Consider the following 17027-nt stretch of genomic DNA (forward strand, 5'->3'; position numbering starts at 1 on the left):
ACACAGCTAAGCTCAGAGTCAGCGTCGGAGGCGACTATCCAAGGGTACCATTATATGAAGAGTAATTATATGAATTATTTATACACACTTGCAAACAATTTACCAAAGATGAATCTTTTCCAGCCCTTTAGAACCTGAGATGAAATTATTTTCACTATTTTCATAACTACTTACTCTCTGTGCTAAATATTGAAAACAAGGCGGAAATATTCCTGGCCTCAAAGAGTGTACAGTTTGTGTCGGGGAAGGGAGATAGGGAAAGATATTAATTGAAGAATTCCTTCTTTAATTTTTGTTTAAAATTGGGATAAGTGACCTGAATGGAGAGCGTGTATAGTTCAGTCTGGACTAGTCAGAGAAAGTGGCACTTAAGCTGAAGAGGTAGACGGGGAAGTAAGAGCCAGGGACATGGGAAAATTCCAGGCAGAGGGAGTAGCATTCTTTTTTTTTTTCTGAGATGGAGCTTTGCTCTGTCATCCAGGCTGGAGTGCAAGTGGTACAATCTCAGCTCATCGAAACCTCTGCCTCCCGGGTTCAAGTGGTTCTCCTGCTTCAGCCTCCTGAGTAGCTGGGATTACAGGTGCGCACTACCACACCCGGGTAATTTTTGTATTTTTAGTAGAGACGGGTTTTTGCCATATTGGCTGGTCTTGAAATCCTGACCTCAGGTGGTCTGCCTGCCTTGGCCTCCCAAAGTGTTGGGATTACAGGCATGAACCACTGTGCCCGGCAGGGAGTAGCATTCTTTCTTTCCTTTTTTTTTTTTTTTTTGAGATGGAGTCTCACTCCGTGGCCTAGGGTGGAGTGCAGCGGTGAGATCTTGACTCACTGCAACCTCTGCCTTCCGGGCTTAAGTGATTCTCCTGCCTCAGCCTCCTGAGTAGCCAGGATTACAGGTGCACGCCACCATGCCTGGCTAATTTTTGTATTTTTAGTAGAGATGGGGCTTCACCATGTTGGCCAGGCTGGTCTCGAACTCCTGACCTCAGGTGATCCACCTGCCTTGGCCTCCCAAAGTGTTGGGATTACAGACGTGAGCCACTGCACCTGGCCAGGAGTAGCATTCTTAAAGGGGAGCTGGAGAAGTGGTCAGTAGCTACAGGACAAGTTCATATTTATGATCAAATTGTATGCTATTATGCAATAATTATGGTTAAAGGTTTTAAAATTTCCTTTAGAGATACACACCAAAATATTTATGGATGAAACGATTTGATGTTTGAGATTTGCTTCAAAATGATCCAGTGGACAGGCTGGGGGCCTGGAGTGGGTGGCGCTGTAGGTGAACAAGGTTTTCTAAATGAGTTCATAATAGTTGAAACTGGGTGATGGGTACATGGGTACATGGGGGGCGGTTATCCTCATCTCTCTATGTTTGTATATTTTGGAAAGTTTCAAAATAAAAAATTTAAAAATCATATCCCAACAACACATCCTGAAAGCTGTGTGTATATATTTGAGAGGTCACAGCAATTACCTCCTCCTGCTCCACACCAGACGGTAGAAGTCAATAACATCTTTTAGGGCAAGGGGATGGAATGAGTTTCATGGTACAGAAAACGTAAAGGCTTCTCAACTTCAAATCATGTGGCTAACCTAAAATAAGGTGTTTGGATAATTTATCTTGCCTCCTAGCTGAAGTGCTATATTGCATTCTTTCTCATGCTCATTTTTTACTAGCTGAGATGGTATATTTCATGTATTGTGGAATCTTACCACATGGTTCACCCTAGGGTAAAAGTCAGGGGAAGGATCCCATACAAGCATGAGTTACTGAAATACAGAGAGGATGCTGTCATAAGCCCTTCTATGATACGGGCAGTATTAGAGTGAGTTATAGGTTGGAGAAAGACAAAAATAGGGTAAAACAGATGGAAAGTACTCTTTGTTTGAAAAATTGTTGGTTGGCTTGGGGATTTCTTTGATTAAGATTTCTCTGCCTTTTACTTATGTTATTCTGAGGTAGGTCAGACTGTGAAGTTAACAGCAAGGGTGCATAGATTTTATGCCAGAGATGTATTCCTTTAGGATTTTGGGGGAGCAGTTGGGGTGGAAGCTGATGAGATGACGCTTCATGTTTGCAATTTGTTTCAATGTTAGGTTAGTGGGAGAACTACAGTTTGTGATTTTGATTCAGACCTTTCTGGAAAATACTTTTGCTGCCAAATTGAGTCTCTCCCCAATCCCTAATAAATGAAGATTTCACTAGAGTCAGATATATGCAAATTACATTTCCCTTCTCAAGCCAAGGTTAAATAAAAGGGAAAATTATGAAAGATTGCTTATGGCAGCAAGGATTTTCAGCGCTTGAGGATGAATTTGGTTATTTCAAAACCATGATGAGTCTCTTGTCAGTGCAAAGCAGGAAAGGCATAAAGGAGAAAGTGGACCTGGGCATAAACATGTTCCCACAGTGTTTGTGCTGAAAGCCTTGTTCCTTGAACAAGCATTCTTCTGTGCTGTGAAAAACATTTGGCAAAGAAGGAAGGGGGTGTCCCCTCCTTTCCTGTGCTCAAGGCTGGGTTCTGGCCTTGTTGCAGGGGAACACTAATTCCCAGCAGTGCACCCTGGGAGCAAATGGTTTGTTTCCTCTTCACTGAATCCAGCCTGGGGTCGGTTCTCAGCAGCAGAGCCTGGCATGGAAAATCTATTTGGAGCAACTTGTCCCCAGGAGGGAAGAGTGCAAGCCGATTGTGTGAGGAAGCCGCAGCCACCACAAGGTCAGTCACACCTGCTGGCCAGGGCAGGCACTAACACACAAAGGCAGAGTCCTCCACAAAAATGAGTCCTGTTTGTGTGCCCACCCACCCCTATGTACCACATACACCCGATTTGATCCATATATACGATGCACACACTCGACATGCCAGATACACGCACTGCACTGCCACACATATACCATACACACACCAAATACTCTGTATTACTAAGCACATCCACCTCCACACCACGTGCACAAGCACGTGCACGTCCAACTACACACATACACATATTCTGCACACCACATACACTCAACTACACACACACCACCCACACCACACCTCAGCTATAACATTCATCTCACACACACACGTATACACACAGCTCACCAGTCACTTGCATCATGCATACCACCCACCATGTACCATGAACGCACCTAACCACACACCAACCACACACGCATACGCACCACACATACTCCAAATCATAGACAGGCACGCCACACACATCCCTTGCACACCAAATTACACATATGCAGACACACACACATCACTGCACCCAGCTTGGTTGCTTTCCCGCTCAACGGAGGCGGGGGTGGGAGGAGAAGGGGGAGGGGCTGCAGTCCAGGAGAAGGTTGGGGCGGGCGCGGGAAGGCCTGGGGTTTGGGGCGAGGCGGCCAGGGATTGGCGGTGCTGGCCCCTGACACGCTGAGTGGCCGCGCTGGGGCGGGAGGCCGGCCCTGTGCGGGGGAGGGCGCGCGTGTGCACGAGCGTGTGCGCGCCTCCCAGGGGCTCCATGCCCAGACACGGGGAGGTGTGTACGAGGGAGATGTGAGACGCGCGCGGGGAGAGGCTGTGTGTGTGAGATCCTCGCTCCGGGATGCGCCGGGTCCGGGCCACTGGAGGTTCGGGTGGGCGTGGGCCGGGTGTGCGCAGCCCTCCGTGGAGCGTGTGGAAGCGTGTCAGTTCTCGGTGGCCAGTGTCACTCGGAGGGAAGTGCATATGTAGGCCGGCGTGCGTGAGTACAAAGCGGCCGAGGAGTGTGTGTTCACCACGGCCCTCCGTCGGCGTCTTTCTCCGAGGAAGGAGTGAGTGTGTGAGCAGGACCTCGCTGTGATCGGCTGGGACGCCGACGGCCGCGCTCCCCGGCGGGGTGTGTGTGAGGAGGCCGGGCTAGCTGAAGAACATCGCGCGGGGCCGACCGGCGCGCGCCTGTCCGCGTGCGTGTGCGCGTGGGGCGCGGCGCGCGCCGCGGCGGAGGGAGGGAGGCGGCAGGCCCGGCCCCGGTCGCAGCGCCCGGGGCGGCTCCTCCTCGAGCCTGGGACCGCCGCGCTCCCGCCGCCGCCGCGTGCTGGCGTGACTCCCAGCCCGTGCCGCGCCCTCCCGCGTCCGCAGCCGGCTCGGCTTCCTGCCCGCCCAGACGTCGCTTCTCTCGGGCTCCCGGTGTCGGCTCCGCGCGGAGGGAGAGGAAATGAGTGCGGCGGCGTCGCCGGCGCCCGAGCGGGGTTGGAAGAGCGAGAAACTAGACGAGGCTCAGGCCTTGGCGCGGAGTTGTGCCGCCCGCAGACCCGACTTCCAGCCGTGCGACGGGCTGTCCATCTGTGCCACGCACAGCCATGGCAAGTGCTTCAAGCTGCACTGGTGCTGTCACCTAGGATGGTGTCACTGTAAGTCGAGCCGCGTCTTCCCGCCTTCCGCCGCGGTCCGGGGGACGCCGCCGGGCCGTCCGGGGTCGCTGCCTGGACTCTGTGGCCGCGGAGCTCCGGGCTCGGCCGGGGTTGCTCTGCCGCAGGCTGGGGCCACCCTGGGCTCTGGGCCCGCCGGAGCTTTCCTCGCGCCGGACGGCTCGGGTTGGCGCTGCCTTGGCGACGAGATGAAATCCCGTGGGGCGCCTCCTTTCTTTAGCTACTTCTGCAAAAGGGAGCTCCCTGTCCCAGGGAAGCGGGAATCTGTTTTTTTCTTTTTCTTTTTTTGACCAACGCGTCCAGGCAGTGTTTTGAGAAATGGGAGAGAGCCAGCAGAGTTGGTGACAGCCGTAGGAGATGCCTTTTTTCAAGGCTGGTGGTTAAAGATGCTCCTCTTTTTCTTTCTCACTTTTGTCTTCCTGGGCTGCTATTTAAAAGAAGGAGCCTTTGGAAATCCAATTGTTCCCCCTTGATTGTACACAAATTGAGAAAAAGCGCTAATGTGGGAGGGATTGCTCCCAAGAAGTTAATATTAACAGTTTGGAAGGTTGAGCTCCTTAAATACCCAGTTGTAGAATTTAAAGCCAATAAATGAGACTTACAAAATTACAAACTAAAATGAGCGAAAGTAAGCTTAATAATCTTAAACCAATTTATAAAAGCCAGAACCAAATGGTCTAAACCCTTTCTTTGTGTTTATCCTCCTGCCTGTGATTTTTAAATAGATTAAACTTAAGTAGCCATTTAATTAGAATTTCACAATTTGATTAGCTAATAGTATTTGGACTATATCCGATGAATCATTCCTTTTAAGAAATATATTCTAAAGTTACTTTCCACATACATTTATAATAGAGGGCTTTGGAGTGCTTATTTAGGACATTTTCCAGGTGATCTTAAGTTAAAATGAATTTTTCTTTGTTGAGGAGAAAAAAAATAGCTGACAACCAGGGATGCAGTACATAACAAATCCTTATTTACATTAATCGAACATAAATGGATATTTTAAATCGAATTCATGAATTCAAGGATAGAGGATCATTTTCTTTACAAATTCTGGGCACATAGAACAGTATTGATTTTTGGTGTTCCATTTGCCGGTGGGCCAGTTTCTTCCTGTTTCTCATTACTCCTATTGTGCTCAGATCTGTTCTCATTTGTTAATATAAAGCATTGCTTCACGGTGGGACAGGGTACCGAGTTGGAAGTAGCAACTCTAGGAAACCTGGGATACTGAGGTGCACAAGTAGAATCTGGACATTCATTCATTTCGTGGGAAAGTATAGAATCGTTGTGTAAAATGTGAGGAATATTCAAGATAGTCCAGGTTACTATCTGTCTTATTTTGACAGTGTCTTCTGTAAGTACATCGTTACTGATGGGAACCTGGCAGTCTTCATAGACAGCTTCTCCCTTCATTAGCCTTGACTCTTAAAATACTCTTCCTTATATGGAGCTGAAATCAGTTACTTTCTAACTTCTTTCTTCTGCTCCTATTTCTGCCTTATGAAATCATATAGAACAATCGAATCCTTTTTTAGATCATGGCTGTTTCAACTCTTCATATATACGTAGCTGAATATACATACGAATTTCTTGCGCATATGGACTGTCTTCGCTCTGTATCCCTGGCCATTCTCACAATGTCTTTCCTGAAATAGGTTTAACAATAATGTTCATTGAATGACTGAATGAAGCTAGTGATCATCTTTCTCTTAAGGCATTGCTTTGTCCTATTTATAAATTTCCAGTCCCTTCTGCCTTTCTTTTTATGGAATAGTATCCAGGCTCCTAAGCATCTTGGTTGTTCTCTTCTGAACATGTGCCAAGGTGGTTTTGATCTTTTGAAGACTGTGGCCCCTAGAAAGGTAGACAATATTCCAGTTGTGGTCTGATCAGTCTAGAGTTGAACAAGACCACTACCTCCCATGTTCGAGATACTACTACTGCTGCAGCTAGCATCACATTAGCTTTTCTGATATCTTCATCACATACTGAGCTTGCTGCTGTCAGATTGAACTAAGTTTACCATCAAAGCCATTGAGCTTTTTTTTTTTTTAAACATACATGACAAGCCACTGTTTGCCCATCTCACAGTTACATATATATATATATATTTGGACACAGATACTGATCCCTTAGATATCTTTTCCTATTAAATTTCATTTCATTAGAGTTAGCCTAATTTTGTGTGTGTGTGTTTTTAGATCCTGGCTCTTTCTTAATATATTTATAAGCTGTTTCTCCTAGGTTCATGTCATCCCCACACTGCATACCAACAGTAGTACAGTACATCTTCATTAAAGTTATTGATAACATTGTTGAACAAGAGAAAGCAAGAGATAGAGTCCTGAAGCTTGTGGGTAGAACCGCCCTTCAGGTTGATAGCAATTCATTAATGAGCACTTGTTAGTTATGATTGATCAAACAATTACCTAGCCTCCTAGTTGCACTGTTATCCATCTTATATTTATCTTGTATATGGGTGTAATGAAAACCTGGTCAAATACCTTGTTAAAATCCTGTCAACACACTGTTTTTACTGCCTCTTTTTGATCTGTGACCTATCTGTACATACACTCTTTAAAAAAACAAAAAACAAAAAACAGGAAATTAGATTAATCTGGTAAAACTCAGGTTGATTCCACAAATGGTCACCATTTTCTTTTCCAAATGGTTAGAAACTGTTTTAAAATAAATAATCTGAATTTAGAAAAGGATTGACGTCAAGTATACTGGACTGTCGTTGGCAGTTGTTTCTGTCTTTTAAAAAATCAGGACTACAGTTATTTGTTCTTTTCCAGTCTTTGGCAATCCTCCGGTTCTCCACACTTCCTCCACTGGCAGCAGTTCAGTGATCCCATTCACTAAAAGCTTGACTTCATTTAAAGCAGCTGGTGCTCTGTTACAGTCTCCTCAGTTATACTGGGCATTAATTCTACCTTTTCTAGCCCAAAATAAGCAGAGTTAACATACTTGAAAAGTTCTCCTTTCCTTTTTGGTATTCATGGAGTTTATAGTATCAGTCCTAAGCAGAATTCCTTTAATTCTGTTGAACATATATTGAGCACTTCTCTTTATGAGACATTATTTTAGAAACTCAGAATACAAATATGAATACAGCTGGACCATAGTGGACCCAATATGGACCATTATGGACCTTATATGCAGAGTCTAAGGACACAATCATACTGTTTTCACTTTTTTTTTTTTTTTTTTTTGAGACAGAGTCTCGCTCTTGTCGCCCAGGCTGGAGTGTAGTGGTGCAATCTCTGCTCACTGCAACCTCCACCTCCCGGGTTTAAGCGATTCTCCTGCCTCAGCCTCCCAAGTAGCTGGAATTACAGGCATGCACCACCATGCCTGGCTAATTTTGTATTTTTAGTAGAGACGAGGTTTCACCATATTGGCCAGGCTGGTCTCAAACTCCTGATCTCAGGTGATTCGCTCACCTCAGCTTCCCAAAGTGCTGGGATTACAGGCATGAGCCACCACGCCCAGCCCATACTGTATTTATTTTTGTAATTCTTTTAAAATCACAAATGATAGAAGTGAGAAAACTGTCAGTTTGTTTGCCAAATCTGAGAATACTAAAATGAGAGGATTATCCCGACGCTTGAAAAAGGTAGATTCAAAACAAGGAAGTTCAGTTTTATGTGGTTGATTTTAATCTTGTGAAATGTATAGACTTATAAAATAGAAAAAGCTTAAAAATATATATATATGTCCATAAAAGACATAAAGCACGTATACATTCACAGATTCAGTGCTCGATGCATTATCAAAGGAAATGACTAGTGTATTTGGGTAATGCTGCATTTTTGAGGATGTTGTCTGGGAGGAAAGCATCATGTGTTCTGTTGGTATCACTGTCAAAAATAGATTATTAAGCCGAATTAACCATGAATGTGAATGTGTAACTTAATTTTTCCCAGTAAGGAGTGATATTGGCTTGAATTAACGAGTGAAGGTTTTCAAGAGGCGTTTTAAGAGAGAAAAAAATACATGGCTTGGCTAGAGAAGAGGGATGGGAAAGAAATCATATGTAGGTATTGTAAAGTAGAATTCTGTGGCTACTTAGAATACTTAGAAAGAATAAGAAATTAGATTGGTGGAGGTGGAGATAAGTCAGTGTATTTGACAGATATTTGAGGTGAAATCTGTAGGGTTGATTAAATTTGGTTGGGAAGGGAGGGGAAGATTATTACGGTTAACTTCTAGAATTCTGCTTTATGCAGCTGTGGATGGGGGTGCCATTCACTAACAACAATAAAATACTGGGTAACTAGGATTTGGAGGAAGGTCATGAATCCAGTTTTGGATCTGCTGAATTTAAGCTGCCTTTGTCCTCACATGGTGTTGTCAGTAGGCAGTTAGATATAGAGATGTAGAACTCAGGGGAGAGGTCCGGGCCGGAAATAATATGGAAGTAATTTACTTACTTATAGGTTGCAGTTGTAGCTGTGATGAAGCATGAGCACCTTGGTAGAGACTAGCATGAGAAGTAAAGAAAACCATTAAACTTTCCCTTTACAACACCAGAGTGTTTTCTTTTAGGACATCAGAGTCTGGGTACAAGAGGATAAGCTGGCAGAGGAGTCTAAGAAGAGATGGCTAGAGAAGAAAAATCTGGAAAATACGGTATTGCAGAAGCCAAGGGAAATTAACGTTTTAAGAAAGGGTATGAAGATGAAACCAGTTTTCAGCAGGCTAATTATTAGATATTGGTAAAATACACAAAAGTGATTTTCATTATTATGGAGAAGAGGGTGAAAGGTTTAGTCTTGCAACAGTGACTTCAGGAATATACTTAATTGAAGCATTAGTCAAAGCTGTTGGAGGCTCTCAAGGCAAAAGAGAACAGAGTGTTAGGAGCTAAGAATTAGGACACAGAGATAATTGTTAATATTTACTGAGTGATTACTTTGTGCCAGAATAAGCTTATTATGCTGAGCACTTAATAGCCAATTATGTAATTATGTCCATTTCACAGTTGAGGAACAAGGCTTAGAGCTTTTCCATGAGCACATAGTAAGGAGGGGAGCCTGGATTCGGATCTAGGTCTGTTTGGTTCTACACCTGGACTCTTAACCATCATTGCACTGTAGAGCAATTTAAAATTAGTGAGCAGAACCAACAGAGCTCAGTTCCATTAAAGCCAATGATGGGGAAAGTTTTTAAGAAATGGGTGGCAAGTTGTATCAGTTGCAGTAGTTAAATCCAGAAGAATGAGAACTGTAAAGAGGTCACTGTATGTGATAGGAAATGACATTCAAGTTAAGGGTTAAGGAAGAGAAAGTGATTAGAAGGTGACAGGTGGGGCTGAGTGGGTGGATGTGGTATGACGTAGGTGCTACCAGCAAAACTGAGTTGGCTTAAGAAAATCACATAATAGATAAGCTCAGTTTTCTGTAGAAGACATCTTAAAAGATTCTGTTTCAGGTTGAAAGCAGGAAGAGTGGGACTTGATGTAGTCTAACAGATGATATTAGCATATCTAAAGGAAGACTGTCACAGCAAAAGGTAGATGGGCAGCATAGAAATAGAGAAAAATGGGAGTTGGAGAGGCAGAATTTGGGAGTGCTTTTCAAGACTGTTGAGAGAAGGTAGTGTGCTGCCTAGAGAGTTTAATATCTCTGGTCCTTATGGCTGCGCTGTCCCAGCAAATGTTTGGTTATACATTTGGCTTCCTATTTATAGATTTCCTGTAGGGAGAGGAGGAGTTGATTAGAGGGTTCAACTGTCAGGACCTTGGGGCAGATATACTTTTTTCGTCAGTAAATTAGCATTGTGGTTTTGTGTTATTCTATTTGTTCTGTTTTCCTACTTGTACAACTCTAGGAAAACTCACAAAATCAGGTTCTGACTTCCATGGGAAAATGCCATCTGGTTTTCCTAAAGGACTTCTGATTCATATCAATAACAATAGCTACAAAAAATGTGTTTAAGGAGTTTGACGAATGAAAACTAGCAACAACACCACAAAATAAGGAACGGTAATTTGGTTGGAAAAGTCAACTAAAGTTTTTTTCTAAAAATGAGGGTTCTAACCTTGCCTAGTGGTTGAAGGAAGAGGATACAGATTTTAAGAGGAGAGGTGTGAGGTGAAGTTCTGAGTGAGTTTCCTCAAAGCGCTTCCAGAGGTAGAGAACGCTGATAGGTTCTTCCAGAGATAAGAGAAAGCTGATAGGTTCCTCCAGAGATAGAGAACGCTGATAGGTTCTTCCAGGTTAAGAGAAAGCTGATAGGTTCTTCTAGAGATAGAGAATGCTGATAAGTGTCTTTCTGTGTAGCTGGTGCTTCAATGATGGATGCACATAAACTTCAGCAATAACAAGTAACATACATCATGGCTATGTACAGGCACATAACTTTTTGTAATCTTTTTGCATGTACTTGCTCATTTAAAGGTCACAACAGTCTTATGAAATAGGTACTGTTACTATCCTCATTTTTAAGATTAGGAAATTTGCCCAAGGTCACGTGTAGTACCCCCAGCTGCCTGTGGCAAATGTATATCAAAATCTTACAGACCAGCTGGCAACCAGGGCTGTCGGTTTCTCGGTTCCACTGAAGGTATAGTAAGGATGATTTCAGCTGTTTTAAATTCCTTTTGGAACTAGCATGTTGAGAATGCTTTCTGATTTTAAGAGAAGGGCAATTATATGCAGTATGAATATTTTTGGAAAGGTTGTGAACTCTATAAAACCATGCTTTAGAAAACATTTAATAATGTTTTTGAATAAAATAAAATTAAAAAATATAAAGAAGCAAAAAAGACTAGGCAGTTTTTATTATTTGTATGATATGAAGCTTCAGTCATGTCATATCCTCAACTAATCTCTGACTGGCACAAGCCATTTTTAGATTTGCATACATACCATTAATTATTACTGGCTTCCAGGCCTGTTGAACTTAGAGATTTAAACCACATGGCTTTTGAGGGCCTTTCTATAATTTCCCACATTACAAAATCCTCACTTCATCCGAATTTGTTCTCTCATGTTATAGATCTCATTAATTACAGGAAAGAATGTTTCCAGGGAAATTGTGTTGTTAATTCCAAATCAATATAGGAACACATGCCTTTGGCAACCAAAAGTTGTCTGGTAGAGGATTTGTTTTCTTAAAAAAAAAAGGAATCGTATATACATAGAATGTGGAAGGCAGAGTATAGTCCAACAAAGAACATCTGCATTTGAACTGAGTCTTACTGTTTGCAGGGTGACTGGGTAGATTACTGAATCTCCTGCAGCTTCCGTGTACTCTTCTGAAAAATAGGAATGACAATTCTATTTCATCCAGGCACGGTGGTGGGTGCCTGTAGTGCCAGTTACTCGGGACCGCTTTGGCCCAGGAGCAACATCGCGAGACCCCCGTCTCTTAAAGAAATCCTACCTCACAGAGTTGTTGTGAAGATTAAATGACGTATTGTGGCCTGGTGCGGTGGCTCATGCCTGTAATCCCAGCAGTTTGGGAGGCCAAGGCAGGTGGATCACCTGAGGTCAGGAGTTCAAGACCAGCCTGGCCAACATGGCAAAACCTCGTCTCTATTGAAAATACAAAAATTAGCCGTGCGTGGTGGTACATGCACGTAATCCCAGGTACTTGGGAGGCTGAGGCACAAGAATTGCTTGACCCTGGGAGGTGGAGGTTGCAGTGATTCGAGATTGCGCCACTGCACTCCGCCTGGGCAGCAGATTGAGACTGTGTCTCAAAAATAAATAAATAAATACACTATATATTGCAAGCAAAGTACTTAGTGCAAGTATTCAGTGAATGAAAGGATCAGCCCCTCCTCCAAAAAAAGCAAAAAGCAGTGGAAATACTAGGTATTGTAGATGCCCTGATGGTAGGCACTGGAGTCAGACTTCACGTTTGAATGGGCTGTGCCTACTTAATAGTTATGTGGTTTGGGGAAGTTACTTAACCTGTTTTTCAGTTTTCACATCGTTAATATGGGAATAATAGAATCAGCTGCATGGTGTTGTGATTGTCAAAGTCCACAGTTGTTTTCCCCCTTCCTCAGATGTCCTCGTTAATCCGGAATCTCCTCTGTGTCCCTACTGATTTGTTCAATTAAACACTGAAAATCAACAAAGAATAAAAATACATGTTGTGAATATTACACTTAGAATTTTTTATTGCTCTCATTATGGAAAGTAATAGTTCCTATGTGATGATTGCTTTTTTAAAAAATCATGAAATCTTATGTTTTGCTCTATTTCTCACACCCCAGCTTCATCCTGTTTTCCTCCATTGTTAAGCAATGGACAGCTCTGGTTAATCAAATATACCAAATAATAGAGAGCTACCATATATATCAAACATGGGTTAACAAGTTTCAAAGGATTCAAATATTATAAAGCTTATCCTATGCTAAAGTGAAACTGAACATATTCAACTTTGATGCTTTAGAAGTCTCATCAGTGTGTACTGAAAAATGGCAAGAGTGCTAGTTAATAGAGGAGTCTTGGTTGCTAGAATGCTGGTCCTGTAAACTTAATTGCAGTCTTTGCAAGTTATTTTGCAAGTTATTTACTCACAATCACAGGATTTTTCCTTTGCTTTTCTCTTATTCTTGAATTTTCTGATATTTTAAAAGTATTTTGTAAGCATACTGCCAATAATGTGTAATATCTGGAGTGTCAACAATGTATAATACCAACACCTCCCTTCCCCAGCTGTATCTGTACAATGCCTTCCCAAGTAGGACAGATTCTTTAACCTCACTAGTGCTTATTTGTCCATTTAAAACTGGATGTTTTGGTGTAATACAGATGTACTTCTGTATATCTCTATCTCATTTTAATAGATGTTTAGTGAAATAAAAGCACTAAGAATATAACCATTTGGTATTTCATGGAAAATTCTATCTGTTGGACTCATTTACTTTATCTTTCCCTTTTTCTAACTACACACTCTCTTCCTCTCTCACTTTTTTCCCCCAATACATTTAGAAGAAAGTTACAGACATCATGACACTTCATATGAAAATATATCAGTATGCCAAAGAAAGAGAAATATATCAGTCTGCCTGTCTTAAGAATGAGGACATTTTTCCATGTAACCGTAATACTATACTCACACCTAAGATAATTAACAGTAATTCAGTCTACCATAGTTTTCTTAATTGTAAAGAAAATGACTTTTAAAAATCCAGGGTTCAATGAAGATTCATATATTGCATTTCATTGTTAAATAACTTTAGCCTCTTTTAATCACTCTGAACCAATCACTTTTTTTGGATGACTTGAATTTTTTGAAGAGTCCAAGTTAACTGTTCGTAGAATGCCCTATATTCTGAATTTGCCTAATTGTTTCATCGTGATTAGATTTACGTTAAACACTTTTTGTCACGTTATTATGTGGGTGATATTGTGCCCTTCTCACAGCATCACATGAGAAAACATATCATAGGCCGGGCGCGGTGGCTCAAACCTGTAATCCCAGCACTTTGGGAGGCCGAGACGGGCGGATCACGAGGTCAGGAGATCGAGACCATCCTGGCTAACACGGTGAAACCCTGTCTCTACTAAAAAATATAAAAAACTAGCCGGGCGAGTTGGCGGGCGCCTGTAGTCCCAGCTGCTTGGGAGGCTGAGGCAGGAGAATGGCGTAAACCCGGCAGGCGGAGCTTGCAGTGAGCTGAGATCCGGCCACTGCACTCCAGCCTGGGCAACTCCAGAGCGAGACTCCGTCTCAGAAAAAAAAAGAAAGAAAACGTATCATGTGTCTTGTTCTACCAAGGCTAAGGTGGTAACTGCCACATCTTTCCATTATAAAGATGCCTTTTGCTTTTTTTCCCTTTTGTTTTTAATAAGTAATCTGTGGGGTGATACTTTGATGCTGGGTGAATAGTCTGTTCCCTAACAAACTTTAACCCAGTGATTTGAGTATTGGCTGAAGATCCTCGCATACATCACTTATTACATTGGTGGTTGCAAAACAGTGATGTTCACATTTCGTCATTCCTTCTATCATTTGATGACATCTTTTATGAGGAAGAGGTTCTCTAACTGTACCCCATCTTTCTCCTGTTACTATAAACAAATTAATTCTTTGTTTTTGAGCAGGGTTTCGCTATGTCACCCAGGCTGGAGTGCAGTGCGTGATCTCGCCTCACTGCAGCCTCTGCTTCCCAGGGTCAAGCAGTCCTTCCACCTCAGCCTCCAAGTAGCTGGGGCCACAGAAGCATGCCACCATGCCTGGCTTATTTTACTTTTGTAGAGAGGGAATTTCACTGTGTTGTCCAGGCTGGTCTCAAACTTGTGAGCTCAAGCGATGCCTGCCTTGGCCTCCCCAAGTGCTGGGATTACAGGTGTGAGCCACTGTGCCCAGCCAAATTGATTATTTTTTTTTCAATATGTTTTAATCAAGTATTATAATTCTTTTTAATGTTCAAATTGTCTTTAAATTTGGCCAGTAAGAATGCCTGCAAGCCGGCTTCTGTGTCTTTTTAATATATCTCAACTTTTTTTTGAGCATTTCCCAGTTTTCTGGCACAAGATGTCCCAGGCTTACCTAATAATTTCCCTGCCCCAGATCCAAAATTTTTCCAGGGAACCCGAGTTCCTTTTCATGAGAAATGGTATGGAAACCATTATCTGGATTTTGAGTCTGCTTATCTTTATTAAGAGATTATTGCATTTAGGACTTTTCAGTGGACAAATTTAGGAAATTTGTGTGTGTGTATCCTTTGCATTTCCCCACTGCATACTTGTACTTCTCTTGTCAGTAAAACCCTGGTTTCTAATATATCGTAATACTCACTAACCTATTCTTCATTTCTATAATTTTATTCTCAGAATGTTATATAAGTGGAAACATAGAGTACGTAACCTTTTGGATTGGCTTTTTAAATTCAACATAACTCTCTGGAGATCCATCAGGTTGTTGGATATATCAGTGGTTTGTTCCTTTTTATTGCTGAGTAGTATTCCATGGTATATATGTACCACAGTTTAACTTTTCACCTATTGAAGGACATCTAAGTTGTTTTCAGTGTTTAGTTATTATAAATAAATCTGCTATAAACATTTATGTACAATTTTCTAGTTGAACATAGCCTTCATTTCTCTGGTATAAATGTTCAAGAGTGCAGTTGCTAGGCTGTATGGTAGTTACATTTTTTTTTTTTTTTTTTTTTTAAGAAACTGCCACACTGTTTTCCAGAGAGTCTATTCCATTTTACATTCCCATTAGCAGTGTATAACTGGCCTAGCTTCACCGTATGCTCACCAGCATTTGGTGTTGTCACTGTCTTTGTTTTTTTAAGGCATTCTGATAGCTTTTGTCTTAGTGAGTCCAGGCTGCTATAACAAAGTACCAGAGACTGGGTGGCTTATAAACAACAGAAGTTTATTTCTCGCAGTTCTAGATGCTGGAAGACTGAGGTAAGGGTGCCAGCATCGTTGGGTTCTGGCAAGGGTTGTCTTCTGGGTTCTAGATTGCTGATTTCTCACCATATCCTCACTTGATGGAAAGAGGGATACCGCACTTTCTGGGGTCTTTTTCTTTCTTTTTTTTTGAGACGGAGTCTCACTCTGTTGCCCAGGCTGGAGTGCAGTGGCAAGATCTTGGGTCACTGCAGCCGCCGCCTCCTGGGTTCAAGCGATTCTCCCGCGTCAGCCTTCCAAGTAGCTGGGATTACAGGTGTGGGTCACCATGCCTGGCTAATTTTTGTATTTTTTTTTTTTTTTTTTTTCTGTAGAGATGGGGTTTCACCATGATGGCCAGGCAGGTCTCAAACTCCTGGACTCAAGTGATCCATCCGCCTGGGCTTCCCAAGTGCTGAGATTCCAGGTGTGAGCCACTGCCTGGCCCTGGCGTCTTTTTTATAAGGGCTCTAAACCCATTCATGAGGGCTCTACCCTCAAGACCTATAATTACTTCCCAAAGGCCCCTCTTCCCTAAGACCCTCACATTGAGGATTAGGATTTCAACATATGAATTTTAGGGGACAAACATGCAGCCACAACAGGTGTGTATTGATGACTCATTTTGGTTTTAATTTGCATTCACCTAATATCTAATATTCATGTGCTTATTTGCCATTTATATATCCTCTGTAGTGAAATGTCTGTTCATGTCTTTTATTCTTTTCTAATTGGATTTTTTAAACTGAGTTTTGAGAGTTCTTTATTACAGCTACTAGACTTTTGTCTAGTGGTTTGCAAATATTTTCTCCATAGTTTATCTTTTCATCCTCTTAGCAGAGGCTTCCCCCATGTTTATTTATATGCCAAAAAACTGCATAATGAGTTTATAGTTGACCCTTGAACAACATCGGTTTGAACTGCGTGAGTCCACTTATGATGGGGTTTTACAACCAAACGTGGATTGCAAATACAGTATTCCCAGGGTGTGAAACCCATGAGTACTGAGGGCTAACTGTGGGACTTGAGTATGTTCAGGTGGGCGTTCTGAAACCAGTCTGATGTGTATACTGAGAGATGACTGTGTATAATTTGGTAAGTTAACAGGCTCTTTTGAGATACAAAATTTTAAATTTTGATGGAGTCCAATTTATCAGTGTTTTCCTTTTATGGATTGTGCTTTATTGATGCTTTTAAGAACTCTTTGCCAAGCTTGAGATTTCAAATATTTTAATTTTTTTCTAAAATTTTTATAGTTTTAAGTT

At 42.2% G+C, this 17027-nt stretch overlaps 1 protein-coding gene across 2 annotated transcripts in view; it reads left to right on the forward strand.

Annotated features, from left to right (window-relative positions):
- Positions 1 to 2543: 2543 nt before the first annotated feature.
- Positions 2544 to 17027, forward strand: part of C2H3orf70 (chromosome 2 C3orf70 homolog) — an 80524-nt gene continuing 66040 nt past the window's right edge. The window contains exon 1 of one of the 2 annotated variants that reach the window (XM_017955613.3): positions 2544 to 2720. In XM_017955613.3, coding sequence (XP_017811102.1) covers positions 2639 to 2720 — 82 coding nt within the window. In that variant the 5' untranslated portion in view covers positions 2544 to 2638. Of the gene's footprint in view, positions 2721 to 3926; positions 4367 to 17027 lie in introns of those variants that run through there. The other variant, XM_009201233.4, reaches the window with a different exon arrangement.

The sequence above is a fragment of the Papio anubis genome, chromosome 2, assembly GCF_008728515.1.
Source record: "Papio anubis isolate 15944 chromosome 2, Panubis1.0, whole genome shotgun sequence".
In the NCBI taxonomy this organism is placed as follows: domain Eukaryota; kingdom Metazoa; phylum Chordata; class Mammalia; order Primates; family Cercopithecidae; genus Papio; species Papio anubis.